Source organism: Podarcis vaucheri (genome assembly GCF_965113315.1).
Source record: "Podarcis vaucheri genome assembly, chromosome: 7".
Taxonomy (NCBI): Eukaryota; Metazoa; Chordata; class Lepidosauria; order Squamata; family Lacertidae; genus Podarcis; species Podarcis vaucheri.
In genome coordinates this window covers 82,392,722-82,407,243 of record NC_138765.1, presented here as the reverse complement: position 1 = coordinate 82,407,243, position 14,522 = coordinate 82,392,722, and the positions used below count along the sequence as shown (strand labels likewise).

Below are 14,522 nucleotides of genomic sequence, written 5' to 3'. Positions count from 1 at the left end.
CGTCCATTTTAGCTCACTGATGCCCAGGATGTCAATATTTATTCTTGCCATCTCATTTTTGACCACATCCAACTTACCCAGGTTCATGGTTCTTACATTCCAGGTTCCTATGCAATATTTTTCTTTACAGCATTGGACTTTCCTTTCGCTTCCATGCATATCCACAACTGAGCGTCCTTTCGGCTTTGGCCCAGCCGCTTCATCAGCTCTGGATCTACTTGTACTTGTCCTCCGCTCTTCCCCAGTAGCATGTTGGACACCTTCCGACCTGAGGGGCTCATCTTCCAGTGTCATAACTTTTATATGCCTGTTGTCTTTGTCCACCCTAATTATTATTATTGCATAATTATAAGATTATGGGACGCGGGTGGCACTGTGGGTTAAACCAAAGAGCCTAGGACTTGCCGATCAGAAGGTCGAGCGGTTCAAATCCCTGCAACGGTGTGAGCTCCCATTGCTCGGTCCCTGCTCCTGCCAACCTAGCAGTTTGAAAGCACGTCAAAGTGCAAGTAGATAAATAGGTACCGCTCCGGCGGGAAGGTAAACGGCATTTCCGTGCACTGCTCTTAGTCAAGCTGGCCACATGACCCGGAAGCTGTACACCAGCTCCCTTGGCCAATAAAGCGAGATGAGCGCCACAACCCCAGATTTGGCCACGACTGGACCAAAATGGTCAGGGGTCCCTTTACCTTTACCTAGGCCTTTAGGGTGTGGCCCCTGCCTTTTGCAACTCCCTCTTGTTGCATACCAGAACTAGAAGCTGCCTTATACTGAACCATACTCTTGGGTCTGGATAGCTCAATACTGCCTGCACTGACTGGCAGCAATTGAACTGCTAGGTGGGCAGGAGCAGGGACCGAGCAACGGGAGCTCACCCCGTCGTGGGGATTCGAACTGCCAACCTTCTGATCGGCAAGTCCTAGGCTCGGTGGTTTAACCCACAGTGCCACCCGCGTCTCTAAAGGCCTATACATCATAAATAAAGCATCTGCAGGAGGCCCTGTTCTGCCCAGTGCACTTTATTGGCCAGGTACATAACAGACCAGTCAACTTGTTACACAAAGCTGGCGCCGTCCTCCTCGAAGCGCCATGGCGTCAGGCTTCCTGGGATCGCCTCCAAGCCTCCCACAGAGGCTCTTTCGTCACGACAGCATCCGTTACTAAAAGTCCGCCCGAGCCGTCTTCGCATCCTCACACGCCATCCTGTTTTCTTCCTCCTTTTCCTTAAAAGTCGCCGTTCTCGGCTGCCGTTGCCCACCCCCACGCCTGACAGTTCTCCTATTTAATTTGGAAAACAATCTGCCAACTGCTAACATGAGTCGCGACCCCCTGTATTAATAGCTCCACTCAGTGGCAACGAATGGTCACGATCGCTCGCCAACGTGTGTTTGTGTCTCCCCTCCCCCGGTCTTCCTTGCCGCAGACGGTTATGCTGGGACGATTTGTACCAATTAATATAACGAGATGCATCCCCACCGAAAAGGGAGGGACCCTATCCAATATTTCTGGGTGCTTCGTTGAAATTGCTGCGTGCCTGCTCCTTGTCTTTGCTTCTTCCTGCCGCCCCCGGCCTCATCTCTCAGCCTCAAGGACATATCAGGATCAGGCCAATGTCCCCGATTAGTCCATCCTGTTCTCACAGTGGCTGACTAGATGCCTGTGGGGAAATCTGCAAGCAGCGCCTGCGCACAAGAGCTCTCTCCCCTCCTTGCAGCACATTCACTTTGGAACTCCCTGGAAGAGGAAACAAACTTGTTTTCTCTTGCTCTGGAGGGGAGGATTGGTACCAAGTTGGCATCAAGTCACAAGAAAGGAAATTCTGACTAAACATCAGGAAGAACTTTCTGACAGTAAGAGCTGTTTTGACAGTGGAACAGACTCCCACAAGAGGTGGTGGACTGTCCTTCCTTGGAGGTTTATAAGCAGAAGCTGGATGGCCTTGGATGCTTTAGCTGAGATTCCTGCATTTGGAGGGGGTGGGACTAGATGGCCCTTGGTGGTCCCTCCCAACTCTACACTTCTATGATTATGTGCCTCTTGGCACCAGGAAGGTGACTTGACTGCACTCTTTTCAGCACCTCTTAAGGACATTCTCTAAGGACTCATTGATGGTCACCAAGATAGATGGCTTTAGAAAAGGATTGGATGAATTAATGGAAGAGAGGGCTATCGATGGCAAATACAGCAAATACAGTGGTACCCCGCAAGATGAATGCCTCGCAAGACGGAAAACCCGCAAGACGAAAGGGTTTTCTGTTTTGGAGGCGCTTCGCAAGACGAATTTCCCTATGGGCTTGCTTCGCAAGAGGTCCAGGACCTCTTCTGAAGGCGAGCGGGGGGCAAAAGTCTTTGTCCCCCGTGCCTACCTTCCCAGGGGCTTTTACATCGCCGCGGACAGCGGAGAAGTCCTCCGCTGTCCCGGGCGATTTTAAAATGCCGCCCGCCAGCATTTTAAGATCGCCCCGGACAGCGGAGAAGTCCTCCGCTGTCCCGGGTTTTTTTTAAAATGCTGGGGGTGGGAAGAAAAGCCCTTGTCCCCCCCCCCAGCCTTCAGAAGAGGTCGGGGGACAGATTGTCCCCGGACCTGGTCTGAAGGCGGTTTCCATAGGAACGCATTAATTGATTTTCAGTGCATTCCTATGGGAAACCGTGCATCGCAAGACGAAAAACTCGCAAGAAGAAAAAACTTGCGGAACGAATTAATTTCGTCTTGCGAGGCACCACTGTAGCCATGATGACTCTGCTCTGCCTTTGTTACAACAACAACAACAACAACAATAATAATAATAATAATAATAATTTATTTATACCCCGCCCATCTGGCTGGGTTTCCCCAGCTACTCTGGGCGGCTTCCAACAAAGACCAAAAATACACGAAAATTTCATACATTAAAAACTTCCCTGAACAGGGCTGTCTTCAGATGTCTTCTGAATGTCAGGTAGTTGTTTATCTCTTTGACATCTGGTGGGGGGCGTTCCACAGGGCAGGTGCCACCACCGAGAAGGCCCTCAGCCTGGTTCGCTGTAGCTTTGCTTCTCACAATGAGGGAACCGCCAGAAGGCCTTCAGCATTGCTTCCAAATGCCACAGGAGGGGAGAGGGCTCTTGTGCACGGATCCTGTTGCGGGTGTTCCTTTGGGGCACCTGGTCGGCCGCTGCAAGAACAGGACGGGCAGTTAGTGTGATCCAACAGGCTCTCCTTACGTTTTTAAGTTCTTAGAAAGCCTTGGGTGCAGATAGACTAGACCCAAACCACCAAGAGCTTTAATGAGGGAAAAGAGCAATTGCATTCAGCCCAACAGCAAACCCAAGAGCCGGTGCATTTGCCAAGGCACCACTGTGACGAGTTCTCTGGTTGTGAGCTAGCTGTGATTTTCCCAAGCCGTCTCCAAAGGCAGCCCCACAAGCACTGTGCCACAGTAGTCTAGCCCAGTGACACGTCCGTGCACAGCCCTTTCCCCCTTCTGCTCTTTTCGACCATGCAGGCTTAACAGTGGCGTAGCGTGGGTTGTCAGCACCTGGGGCAAGGCAAGTAATTTGCGCCCCCTAACCCGTGGATTTGCGCCCCCTAACCCGTGGATTTGCGCCCCCTAACCCTAACCCCCAGATGTTGCGCCCAGTGCGGCCGGCCCCCCTGCACCCCCCACGCTACGCCACTGAGGCTTAAGACTGGGTGGCTGTCCAGGGGCCGAAAGATGAGATGGGGAGGAGGGAGGGGGAAGACGTTGCCAGGCAACTCTGGCGACTGTTGATTTCCTGTTGCTCCTTCAGCGTCCAGTGTGCTAGGCAGTGGCTGTGTGTTGTGGGTGGGTGGGTGAGGTCCATGCAGAATGCACCCCATTCAGCCTGGAGCTTTCCTCCCCCCAGCCCCAACCCCACTACCACCCACTGTCCAGTCTTAAACAGGGGGTGGTTTTAAGGTCAGAAGCCCCAAGTTGCAAATAACGATGATCACATTACCTGAATGTGATGCTCACTCAAAATCCGTCCTCCCCTCATCTGAACTTCTTCTGCAAAAGAACCCTGCTGTTGTTCAAATTAAGATGAGTCAAATCAGGCTTATGAATTCCTTTTGGGCAGCAGATATTGCTTTCCCCCACCACCACCACCACCGCCAACTCCTTTTTTCTCTGGCGTGCACTTAGAATAAGTCTCCTAATCTCCCCAAATTGGATCATTCAGAATGACAAATTGGAAGTGTCTTATCTTTTTTGTTTCCTCTTCACTCTCCCCCTCCCCTTCCACCCTCCCACAAAAAAAGAGACCCTTCTAGGAAAAAATCCAAGAATCTGAACACAGATTGTAAATTGAGTTGCTCCTGAGAGCTGCCTGCAGCCGCTTTGATATTTATTTGCAATCATTTTTTTTATTTTTTTGAATTGTCTTCCCCGTTGCTTGAGTACCGGTTGTACTCTGGGTGTTGGGGAAAAAATAAGTAAATCTCAAAGGTTCCATCTAAGTAAGTCCTATTGGGAGTAAGCACATTGAAGGAAATGGACGTAACTTAGTCATTGGTTTTGATGGGTCTCCTCTGAGTAGGCCAAGCATTGGGTACAAGCATGTAATATAGAATTGTAAAGTTGGAAGGGGGCTCCCCAACGGTCATCTAGTCCAACCTCCTGCTATGCACGGAGGGGCGGACAATTAAAGTTGCTTAGTCCATTGAATTCAGTGGCACCTGCTCCCGAGGAGACATTCAGGCGCTCGCACCTGGGAATGTAAGAAGCTGCCTTACCCTGAATTGTACCACTATTTATTGCAATGCCCGCTATATATAGAACCAAGAGACCGATTTATAAAACCCCTGCTCACGAATGGAACACACTCGAACAGGGCGGAAAGGGTGAAATGGCTGCTGAGTGATACTGATGACTTCGTAACTTATAAAGTAGCACTAAATGCGTTGGCAGCTAAGAAGATGAGGAGAAAAGAACTAGCGGTCAATTGCAAAGGTGATTCGGACATTTAAGCTGGCACATTCCACCAGAGAACCCCTTGCTATTATATTGTATGCAACAAATAAATTTTAGGAGATTTGATCGTGGTTTATTGTATTTGCAGTGCCTGATGTTTTTATGGATATTGTTGTTTTTCTTTTTGTTCCTGTTGTGAATGATGCCATGGCCGTTGGCTGGTGCAATAAAGTTGATGATGATGATGATGAATCAGGCCTTTGGCCTATCTAGCTCAGTATTGTCTGCACTGACTGGCAGCGGCTCTCCCTCATTTCAGGCAGGGGATCTTTCCCAGTCCTACCTGGAGATGCCAGGGATTTGAACCTGGAGCCTCCTGCATGCAAAACAGGTGCTCTGCCCACTGAGCTGTGGTCCTTCTTTGAAAGAGAGTCAAAGAATCTAGTCCTCATGGTTCTGAATGAAGGCAAGACTTCAAATAGAAACATAGGAAGCTGCCATATATTAAGCCAGGCCGTGGGTCCATCCAGCTCAGTATTGTCAACACGGGCTGGCAGCAACGGCTCCCTGGGGTTTCAGGTAGGGGACGTTCCCAGCCTGGAACTGTAGTTTGTTGAGAATTGTTAGGGCGCCGCTATTCCCCTCCCAGGGATGTGGGTGGCGCTGTGGGTTAAACCACAGAGCCAAGGACTTGCTGATCAGAAGGTCGGCGGTTCAAATCCCTGCGATGGGGTGAGCTCCCATTGCTCGGTCCCTGCTCCTGCCAACCTGCCAGTTCGAAAGCACATCAAAGTGCAAGTAGATAAATAGGTACCACCCTGGCAGGAAGGTAAACGGCGTTTCCGTGCGCTGCTCTGGTTCGCCAGAAGCAGCTTAGTCATGCTGGCCACATGACCCAGAAGCTGTACACCGGCTCCCTCGGCCAATAAAGCGAGATGAGCGCCGCAACCCCAGAGTCGGCCACGACTGGACCTAATGGTCAGGGGTCCCTTTACCTTTACCTTTATTCCCCTCCCAGAGCTACAATCCCCAGAGTGGCTAACTGTCCATCCCTCTTCCCTGGGAACATTGGGAACTGTAGCTCTGGGATGGGAATGTAAAGGGAGGCGGTCTCCTACCAACTCTCAGCACCCATAACCAACTACAGCTCCCGGGATTCTTTGTGCGAAGCCATGGTTGTTGAAAGCAGCATAATAGAGCTTGAAATATAAAGTGCGAGTGTGCCCTTCGTTGGAGACAACCCTCAGTGTTCATCTTGCTTGTGCGATTCTTGCATTTATATCTCACCCTCTTCCTCCAAGGAGCTCCAATTGGTGCTCATGATTCTCCCCTCCTCATTTAATCCCCACAATGACCCTGTAAGATAGGTTAGGATGGGAAGCAGTGACTGGCCTAACATCACTCAGTGAGAGCTTCACAGCCTAGTGGGCATTCAAACCCTGGTTTCTCCCACGTCCTATTCCAACACGCTAACCAACAGGCCACACTGGCTTTTGCTAGAATCTGGATAAGACTAGGCATGCATTGAATCTGGATCCCTCTTTGAGACTGCATCCGTATGCATGGTTATGTGGCAGTGAATCCCTGTGAATTAAGTGCAGCTTTCTTCTGAGTAAACACACACACACACACACAGTTGTGTTTTGTGATGCCAGATTCCCCAAGCTGCATTTCGAAAGCGGCAACCAGCCATTCCCAAGCCGCCATCACTTCTCTAGAGCATCATCCTCCAAGGCCGTCTCACTGATCCTTGATCCTTTGCGGGGTGGGCGGGCTCCCTCTCTTCTCAGACTGCAGAGGCATCGTCGAAGACGTGGTCCTCCTAGGGGCACCAGTGGAAGGGGAAGCCAAATACTGGAAGCAAATTGCCAAGGTCGTTTCGGGAAGGATCATCAATGGCTACTGCAGGTCTGTAGGCCCTAAAAATAGGGTGGCCGGGCTGGTTTTCTGTAAGCATTTGGAAAATTTATCGTGTGGTTTGGGTGGTCTCATGAAAAAGATTGCTGGGTCTGAGGTCTTTGCCTTGATATTCTTCCTGGGAGGCGAGGTGTGTTTGTTTGTGTGTGTGGAGGAAGGAAGGAGAGTTAGGCACTAAAGAGGGGCCAGTCCTGCATTAAATGAAGCCAGAGTTGTCATGGTGGGAGTTTGGGGCAGTAAAGGCAAGTAACGGTCTAGTTCAGGGGTGTGATACCTCGCTAGCTGTTGCTGGACCCAAGCTTATATCAGCTATTCAGATGGCATGGCTAATGACCAAGGAGAGATGCATGTTGTTAATCAGCAACATCTGCAGCTCCCCAGGTTTCCCATCCGTGAATTAGACCATCACTTGCCTTCACTTGCAGAGCTGGCTCGCCAGGCTTTTCTCAGCTGTCCAGCCAGCATGGCAAACAGCTAAGGAGGGATGGGAGTTGTGGTCCAGCATCATTCAAAGAAGGCAGAGTTGTGATGGCGGGAGCTAGGGGCAGCTCACTGGAAGGACAGATCCTGAAGCTGAGGTTCCAGTACTTTGGCCACCTCATGAGAAGAGAAGACTCCCTGGAAAAGACCCTGATGTTGGGAAAGATGGAGGGCGCAAGGAGAAGGGGAGGACAGAGGACGAGATGGCTGGACAGTGTTCTCGAAGCTACCAGCATGGGTTTGACCAAACTGTGGGAGGCAGTGGAAGGCAGGAGGGCCTGGCATGCTCTGGTCCATGGGGTCACGAAGAGTTGGACACGACTAAACGGTTAAACAAAGGGGCAGTGAAGGCAAGTGATGGTCTAGTTCAGAGATGGGGAACCTGTGGCAGCTGGACTTTCATCAGCCCCAGCCAACATGGGCAATGTTCCAGGATGATGGGGCTGCAGCACCTGGAGAGTCATGAGAACCCGATCCCTGGGTTTGGTGGCCCATCCGGTTATATGCTTCAGTCGGTTTAATGATATGGCTGCTCAGTAGTTTTGGTTCCTTTTTCTCCTCCCAGGGGAGACTGGCTGCTGAGATATGTCTACCGGACATCCTCTGTTCAACTCAACGTCGCTGGACTTCAGCCGGTTAACCTGGACGACAGGAGAATGGTGAACGTGGATCTCTCGTCGATCGTAAGTAGCGCTTTCCAGACCTGCAGGCAGTAAACGTCAGTGACGGCTGCTGAATTCTCCCAAGCCAGAGGGCTGTGTTTTGAGACCTTTCTGGTTCCCGGACCCAGCTAGTGTTAAAATATAAGCAAGGATTCAGTTCCTGGACTAGCTAGTAAAGTAACAAAGGAAGTGGCTCCGTGCCAGATGGCAAATGGGAGCCCTGTGTTCCCTCAGCTCATCGCTAGATAGAAAGACAAAGGCCAGAAGTTGAGAGTTGAGTTGCATGAGCTTGAAGCTGGAAGTTGGCAGGCTGAGCAGCTGGGAGACAGAGCCACGCCTGATTTCTGTTGGAATCTGAGGCTGCGACTATGGGGGAAGCAAGGCCTGCTTGGGGTGTTAATGCTGCGAACCCCTCCATTGTGGGCTCAGGTTCTGTATATGTGTAAATAAAGCATGGATCCTAAACCGTCTCTGCTGTGCCTCATTCCAAAGGAAACCGAACCCTGAGTAAGTGGTCGGAAACAGCTCAGTAGAGGGGGAAGCCAATCAGCGCAACACCAGGGATGAAGGGGGGCAGACGGGGGAATTGGAGAGAGGGCTCCAGGACTCTTCACTGGACATCAGTGAGGAGAGCCCAGGTCCTCCGCTACCCACGCCTTCCCTGCGCAGAAGACTCCCGCGCAGTGAGAGGAGGAGGAGACTGGGTGTCAAACAACTTTTATGTTGGAAGAGGTTCAAGAAACGCCCACTGACAGATTCTGCCAGTGACTGAGGCAGCCACCATGAGAAGGGGCTGTGCAGTCAGAAAGGTTTAACAAGGCAAATTAACTGAGAAAGGCACCAGCTTACGCATGAGTAACTCATACCTATTACAGGTGGCATGCAACAATATTTTGATTGATCACTTGCTCTGCACCCTAAGGCCCCAGGGAGAGTCCCAGCAATTTGAAATGCAACTTTTAAAAACAGATCAAAACAAACAATTGCAAGAATAGGATGGGTTCTGAAAACATACTGTACCTCTGTGTCAGAGGCCAGGATAAAGAGGTGCAACTGGAGCATAGGACAAAAACTGCATAGCGAAGCTGCCACACGCATCTCTGCAGGCTCAGGGCTTCAGCCCTCCTCTCCCTCAACTGTCACTGGGGAGCAGCCGTTCCATCCCACTGGCTCCGTGGGAAAGACAGAAAGCAGAAGGCTCTCTGCATCAGCTCTGCTGCGACAGACTGGCTACCCCAATAGGCATCACCTCCCACTGAACTGTGCCAGCTGCTCATTAGAAGAGCAACCAAATAAGAGTTGGTGGCCTGTTTGATTTTTCCTCCCTGTCCCATTTTCCTTTTGTGTCGTGCCCTATAGTTTGTATAGGCTTGCACTTTCTGATTGTACGTGAGCCACGCTGGGAGCCAACTCAGCCGAAGAGCTGGGCGCAAATGCTCCAAATAAAATAAAATAAGCTCAGGGGTTCTGGCTCCTAGTACGTTTCCGAGCACAATTCAAAGTGTTGGTGCTGACCTTTAAAGCCCTAAACGGCCTCGGTCCAGTATATCTGAAGGAGCGTCTCCACCTCCATTGTTCTGCCCAGACACTGAGATCCAGCGCTGAGGGCCTCCTGGCGGTTCCCTCACTGCGAGAAGCCAAGTTACAGGGAACCAGGCAGAGAGCCTTCTTGGTAGTGGCGCCCACCCTGTGGAATGCCTTCCCACCAGGTATCAAAGAGAAAAACAACTACCAAACTTTTAGAAGACATCTGAAGGCAGCCCTGTTTAGGGAAGCTTTTAATGTTTAATAGGTTATTGTATTTTAGTGTTTTGTTGGAAGCCACCCAGACTGGCTGGGGGGACCCAACCAGATGGGCGGGGTATAAATAATAAATTATTATTGTTGTTGTTGTTGTTGTTGTTGCACCATGAAGGGTGGACTGTGGTCCCCAGGATTCTTTTGGGGAAAGTGATGTGCTTTCAGTGGATGTGTAGATGTGACCCACGACTGAATATTTTGGACTGCTTACCCGTGCAGAGATGCGGCCGTGACTGCATAATTAGCTGTTCTGGGCCTGTCTGCTTCCAGGCCTACATAATGCAGAAAGATAGAAAGAGAGGTCTTACAGCCGCCGCCACCCCAGTACCACAAGAGTAATGCTGCCCTCCTCTCACTCTTAGATTCTTCTCCTCTTTTATCCCTCTGCCTGATTATTAATTTCTGTCTCCTTAGCAACCAAACGGGGTTAAAGAGGAGAACAGGGCTGCCCTTCCTACCTTCCGCTTCTCAAAATCCCCACCAACATCTGGAGTCTCCTTCCATTAAGCCCTCAACAGCCCCTTTTAATTAAAAGTTCTAACCTCTCCAAAACCGGGAAGAGAAAAAGACCGGTTGAGCCATATGGCTGCAGATTGCCTCGTAAAAAAATGTGGATTAAAAATACGACAGCAGGCTGTTCGTGCCAAGTTCTAAGTGGCTTCAAATGTCAAAGTGTTCCTGACAAAACCTCAGCGGCGTAGGCAGATAGGTCCGTTGTCAGGGGCTATTAGACACCGTAGCTATATAGAGCCTCCATTTCCTTGAGCAGTAGACCTTCAAATAGTAGGCAGGGCTGATAATGGAGACAATGGGAGTCTCCTCCATCCTTTCTCCTCCTGTGCCCCTGACCCACTGCACTAAAGCTTTGTTCCTAACTGGTGGCGTTGTTTGGGGAAGGGGTGTGGCTCGGTGGCAGAGCAGGCTACTTCACAAGCAGAAGGTCCCGGGTTCAAAATCTCCTCCGGCAGCATCTCCGGGTAGGGCTGGGAAAAGACTCCCTTCCTGAAACCCCTGAGAGCTGCTGCCAGTTAGTGCCGGCAGATCACGAACAGGTCTGACTCAGGATAAAGCAGTTTCATGTGTCTAAGCCAACCTCATGGGGACTAGAGACCTTGCTTCATTTTTAAGGAAAGGGCTGTAGTTCAGTGACGCAGCACCTGCTTGGTACACGGAAGGTACCTTACCTCTCTCGCCCTGACCTAGCCACTGTGATCCACGCGACGGTCACCTCCAGACTGGATTATTGTAACTCGCTCTACGTGGGGCTGCCCTTGAGACTGACCCAGAAACTCCAGCGGGTGCAGAATGCCGCGGCGAGACTCCTTACGGGGTCCTCGCTGCGGGATCACATTCACCCGGTGCTATACCAGCTGCACTGGCTCCCGGTGGAGTACAGGATCAGCTTAAGGTGCTGGTTTTAACCTTTAAAGCCCTATACAGCCTAGGACCCTCATACCTACGGGACCGCCTCTCCTGGTATGTCCCACAGAGGAACTTACGGTCTTCAAACAAAAACATCCTGAAGGTCCCACAGAGAGGTTAGACTGGCCTCAACTAGAGCCAGGGCTTTTTCGTCTGTGGCTCCAATCTGGTGGACCGCTCTGTCACAAGAGACTAGGGCCCTGCGGGACTTGACATCTTTCCGCAGAGCCTGCAAGACTGAGCTGTTCCACCAGGCCTTTGGCCAGGGCAAAGCTTGACTATTATTATTATTATTATTATTATTATTATTATTGCAGGGGGTATTGAGGGACCCTTCCAGCTCTGAATCCCCCTGGCATGTCTAGGTACGGCTGGAAGAGTTATCTGCCTCAAACCCCGGAGAGCCCTTTCTGCTGGTCATTGTGGACTACGCTCAGCTAGAGGAACCCATAGGTCAGACTCAGTCCTGGGCATCTTCCCATGTCCCTAAACTCTGTGTTTCTTTCCAGGTGAGCGGCCATCTGGACTACATGAAGCAGATGGACACGATCCTGAAAGCCGTGGGTGTCAAAACGAAGCAGTGCCGCCTGGAAGAGGAGGGTAGCCTCACCACTCTCTCCACTGAGCTTGAGGAGGCCCAGGAGCCGGTACCATGTGGCGCTCAGGAAGAGCAATGCATCGTGGGAGAGGAAGGGCCCGGCGGTACCAATGAAGGCGACGTCAACGGTGATGACCACTGGGTGTGGGAGCCGGTTTCCAGCCGCAGTTCAGGCCCAAATGACCTCCCGCCGCCAGCAGAGGCGGTTTCTGGACAGGGTGAAATCTCTAGTGCCGCAAGGGACCAGGACGCAGCTGGGCTAGAAGAGCCTTTTCCCACCAGCTCCTCGCATTCCCAAGAACTTTCCAGCTCCGCAAGTGCCTCTCTGACTCTCAGATAACATATGAGGCGCCGCAGCGTGATGGTTATTGTAGTGTTTGCACTGTGTCTTCCCATCAGCCCTTTGCTGAAGTTTCCAAAGAACACTAAAGAATTGCCTTTGCAGGAGCCGACCAAAGATAAGTCTGCTAGGATTCTCTGTTCCGCAGCGGTTGTCCGGCCCTGAAAACACCAGCCGCAGAGCGTGATGGAAGTAATCCGTCCACGGTTGTTGTTTTCCATGGTGTTTGGTAACTGGGATGGGTGGGTGAGGAGGTGTCCTGCCCCCTGAGGATGGAAGCTTTCCATCTTTACCAATGGCAAACAGCTCTCAATTTCTATTCATCCTTCCAGGGCCCATCGCTGTGCCTTACAGTAACTCACATTCCATAACTCCGCATTTGTATGAGGAAGCTTGTCCCTTTTGCCAATCCAGAACTCTCCTGAGGGGACGGGCCATTGCACAGTGACTGAGCAGCCTGACATTAAGAGCTGCTTGACAGTGGAACGGACTCCCTTCAGAGGTTGTGGACTCGCCTTCATTGGAGATTTGAAAGCAGAGTTTGGATGGCCATCTGTCATGGATGCTTCAGTTGAGATTCCTGCATTGCAGAACATTAGGGTCCCTTCCAACTCTATTCCATGACATCTCCAGGTTAGTGGTGGGAATGTCCCCTACCTAAAACCCTGGAGAGCCACTGCTGGTCAGTGTTGATAATACTGAACTAGATGGACGCAGTGATATAAGGCAGCTCCCTGGGTTCATAGACCATCCCCTTTATTCACAACATTGAGGAGTAGAACCTTGCCCTGTTTTTAGAGGAAGAGCCGTAGCTCAGAGGCAAAGCGCTTGCAGAAAGTCCCAGGTTCAATCTAGGACACTGGAGACGTAGCAAGCTTCACAGGAAAGAAGAAAATAAATATACCTCTTTTATTTATAACTGCACAGGTTGAAAGGACAGAGGGTTGGGTGGGGATAGGGACAAAAGTTGTGATTTCTTCACCCCACCCCACCCCAGACATCTGCTTGCACAAACCACATCCGTTTGTTTTTCCTTAAGTAATTTCTGTGCAAGTCCTCTAAGGAAACTCCCAAGACGTATTCCCGATGTGACGTGCCCTGTTTCCCTGCTTGAGGCAAAATGGAAAGTGCCGCCCTGCCACCGCCACCGAAACACACCTTACCTAGGTTGCGTGGCGGCGGCACGAAGCAGCAGAGGCGGCGATGGCGGGTTCTGGTGAGATTGTGCCATGTTGCTGGAAATTGGCACCATTTCTCTGCCATTTCAAGGTGTTGCCTTGGGGCTTCCACTGCCCAGGGCAGCTGCTTCACCCGGCCTCATCCCATCAGGCTTCACACGACCCTTCAAGCTGTGGGTATCCTTGCTCAGGAAGAATGAGCAACCCCCCCCCCGAGGGGCACGGTTTGAAGGCACAGAATTTAGCCAGCTTGCAGAGGAAGCTGAGCAGGTCTCAGTCGGGTTGGGGGTCTGAGATATACGGGGGGTGGCATTATGTTACTAGGAAATGCTCCACCGCATGTAAGAAAATTGAAGGTGTCAGTATAATAAAAAACCATTTTAAACGGTGGCTCTGAGTAAGACGAATTAACGTCTTGAATCATTTTACACTCTTGGAAGAAAAGGCTGTATTGGAATGAACCTGAGATTATATCCCCATGCGTCACGGGGTCTCGCACCCTAGCTAGAGTGTCAATCAAAAGCCAGTTTTCCCCGCCCCCGTACATGAAAGATCCAGCCTGGCCATTAGGTCTTGTTTCATTTCATGAGAAAGCTGTCATCCCAACAGGCATCTCGCTGTTTTTAAATCCTCTTTACTGGGCGTTGTTGAAAGGGATTCTGGGTCCCATCGGCCCAAGATAGGAGGAGGGCTGGTCCCTGTTCTGCTTTGTGAATCATGAGAAACAGGTGGCCTACCAGGCAACTGAAAATGACTGCATCTGCTTTCTGCATTCCTAAGTGGACCCCCAGGTTATATGGCCAGTTTCACATGTGCAGAAGGCGAGAATTTGTACACAGGTGCAATCTAGATTGGGATGCAGTCTCTCCTGGGAAGCAGAAGGAGGTAAAATCAGGCTCACCGGTGCAGCCAGAAGCAACCGCTCGAGTCTTTCCATGCTGCAGCCAAATTTGGCACATACACAAACTGTTGTTGAATCTGTGTGGCTCCATACAAAGGCGGCTTAAACCTTTATACAGCATACTCCTCAAATCGATAGAAAGTGCCAGAAGACAAGTAAGACCAAGCAAATCAATTTGGGGAGAAACAGAGCTCCTTGGAGGCCCTTTTACAGAAATTAAGGCGGTCTTTTCTTAGCAGGATCTAGGCGTTCCTTCTTTTAAAACACAGAACACACACCTCTCACTCTGCTGTTTCTGAAAATTGATAGAG

The 14,522-nt window shown here is 50.8% G+C and overlaps 1 protein-coding gene across 2 annotated transcripts in view; it reads left to right on the top strand.

Moving 5' to 3' along the window:
• TMCO4 (transmembrane and coiled-coil domains 4) overlaps positions 1 to 13,051 on the top strand; it is a 46,060-nt gene extending 33,009 nt beyond the window's left edge. For both annotated transcript variants that reach the window (XM_082230096.1, XM_082230095.1), the window contains exons 12-14: positions 6,704 to 6,821; positions 7,876 to 7,993; positions 11,704 to 13,051. In XM_082230096.1, coding sequence (XP_082086222.1) covers positions 6,704 to 6,821; positions 7,876 to 7,993; positions 11,704 to 12,132 — 665 coding nt within the window. In that variant the 3' untranslated portion in view covers positions 12,133 to 13,051. The remainder of the gene's footprint in view (positions 1 to 6,703; positions 6,822 to 7,875; positions 7,994 to 11,703) is intronic.
• The last annotated feature ends 1,471 nt before the right edge of the window (positions 13,052 to 14,522 follow it).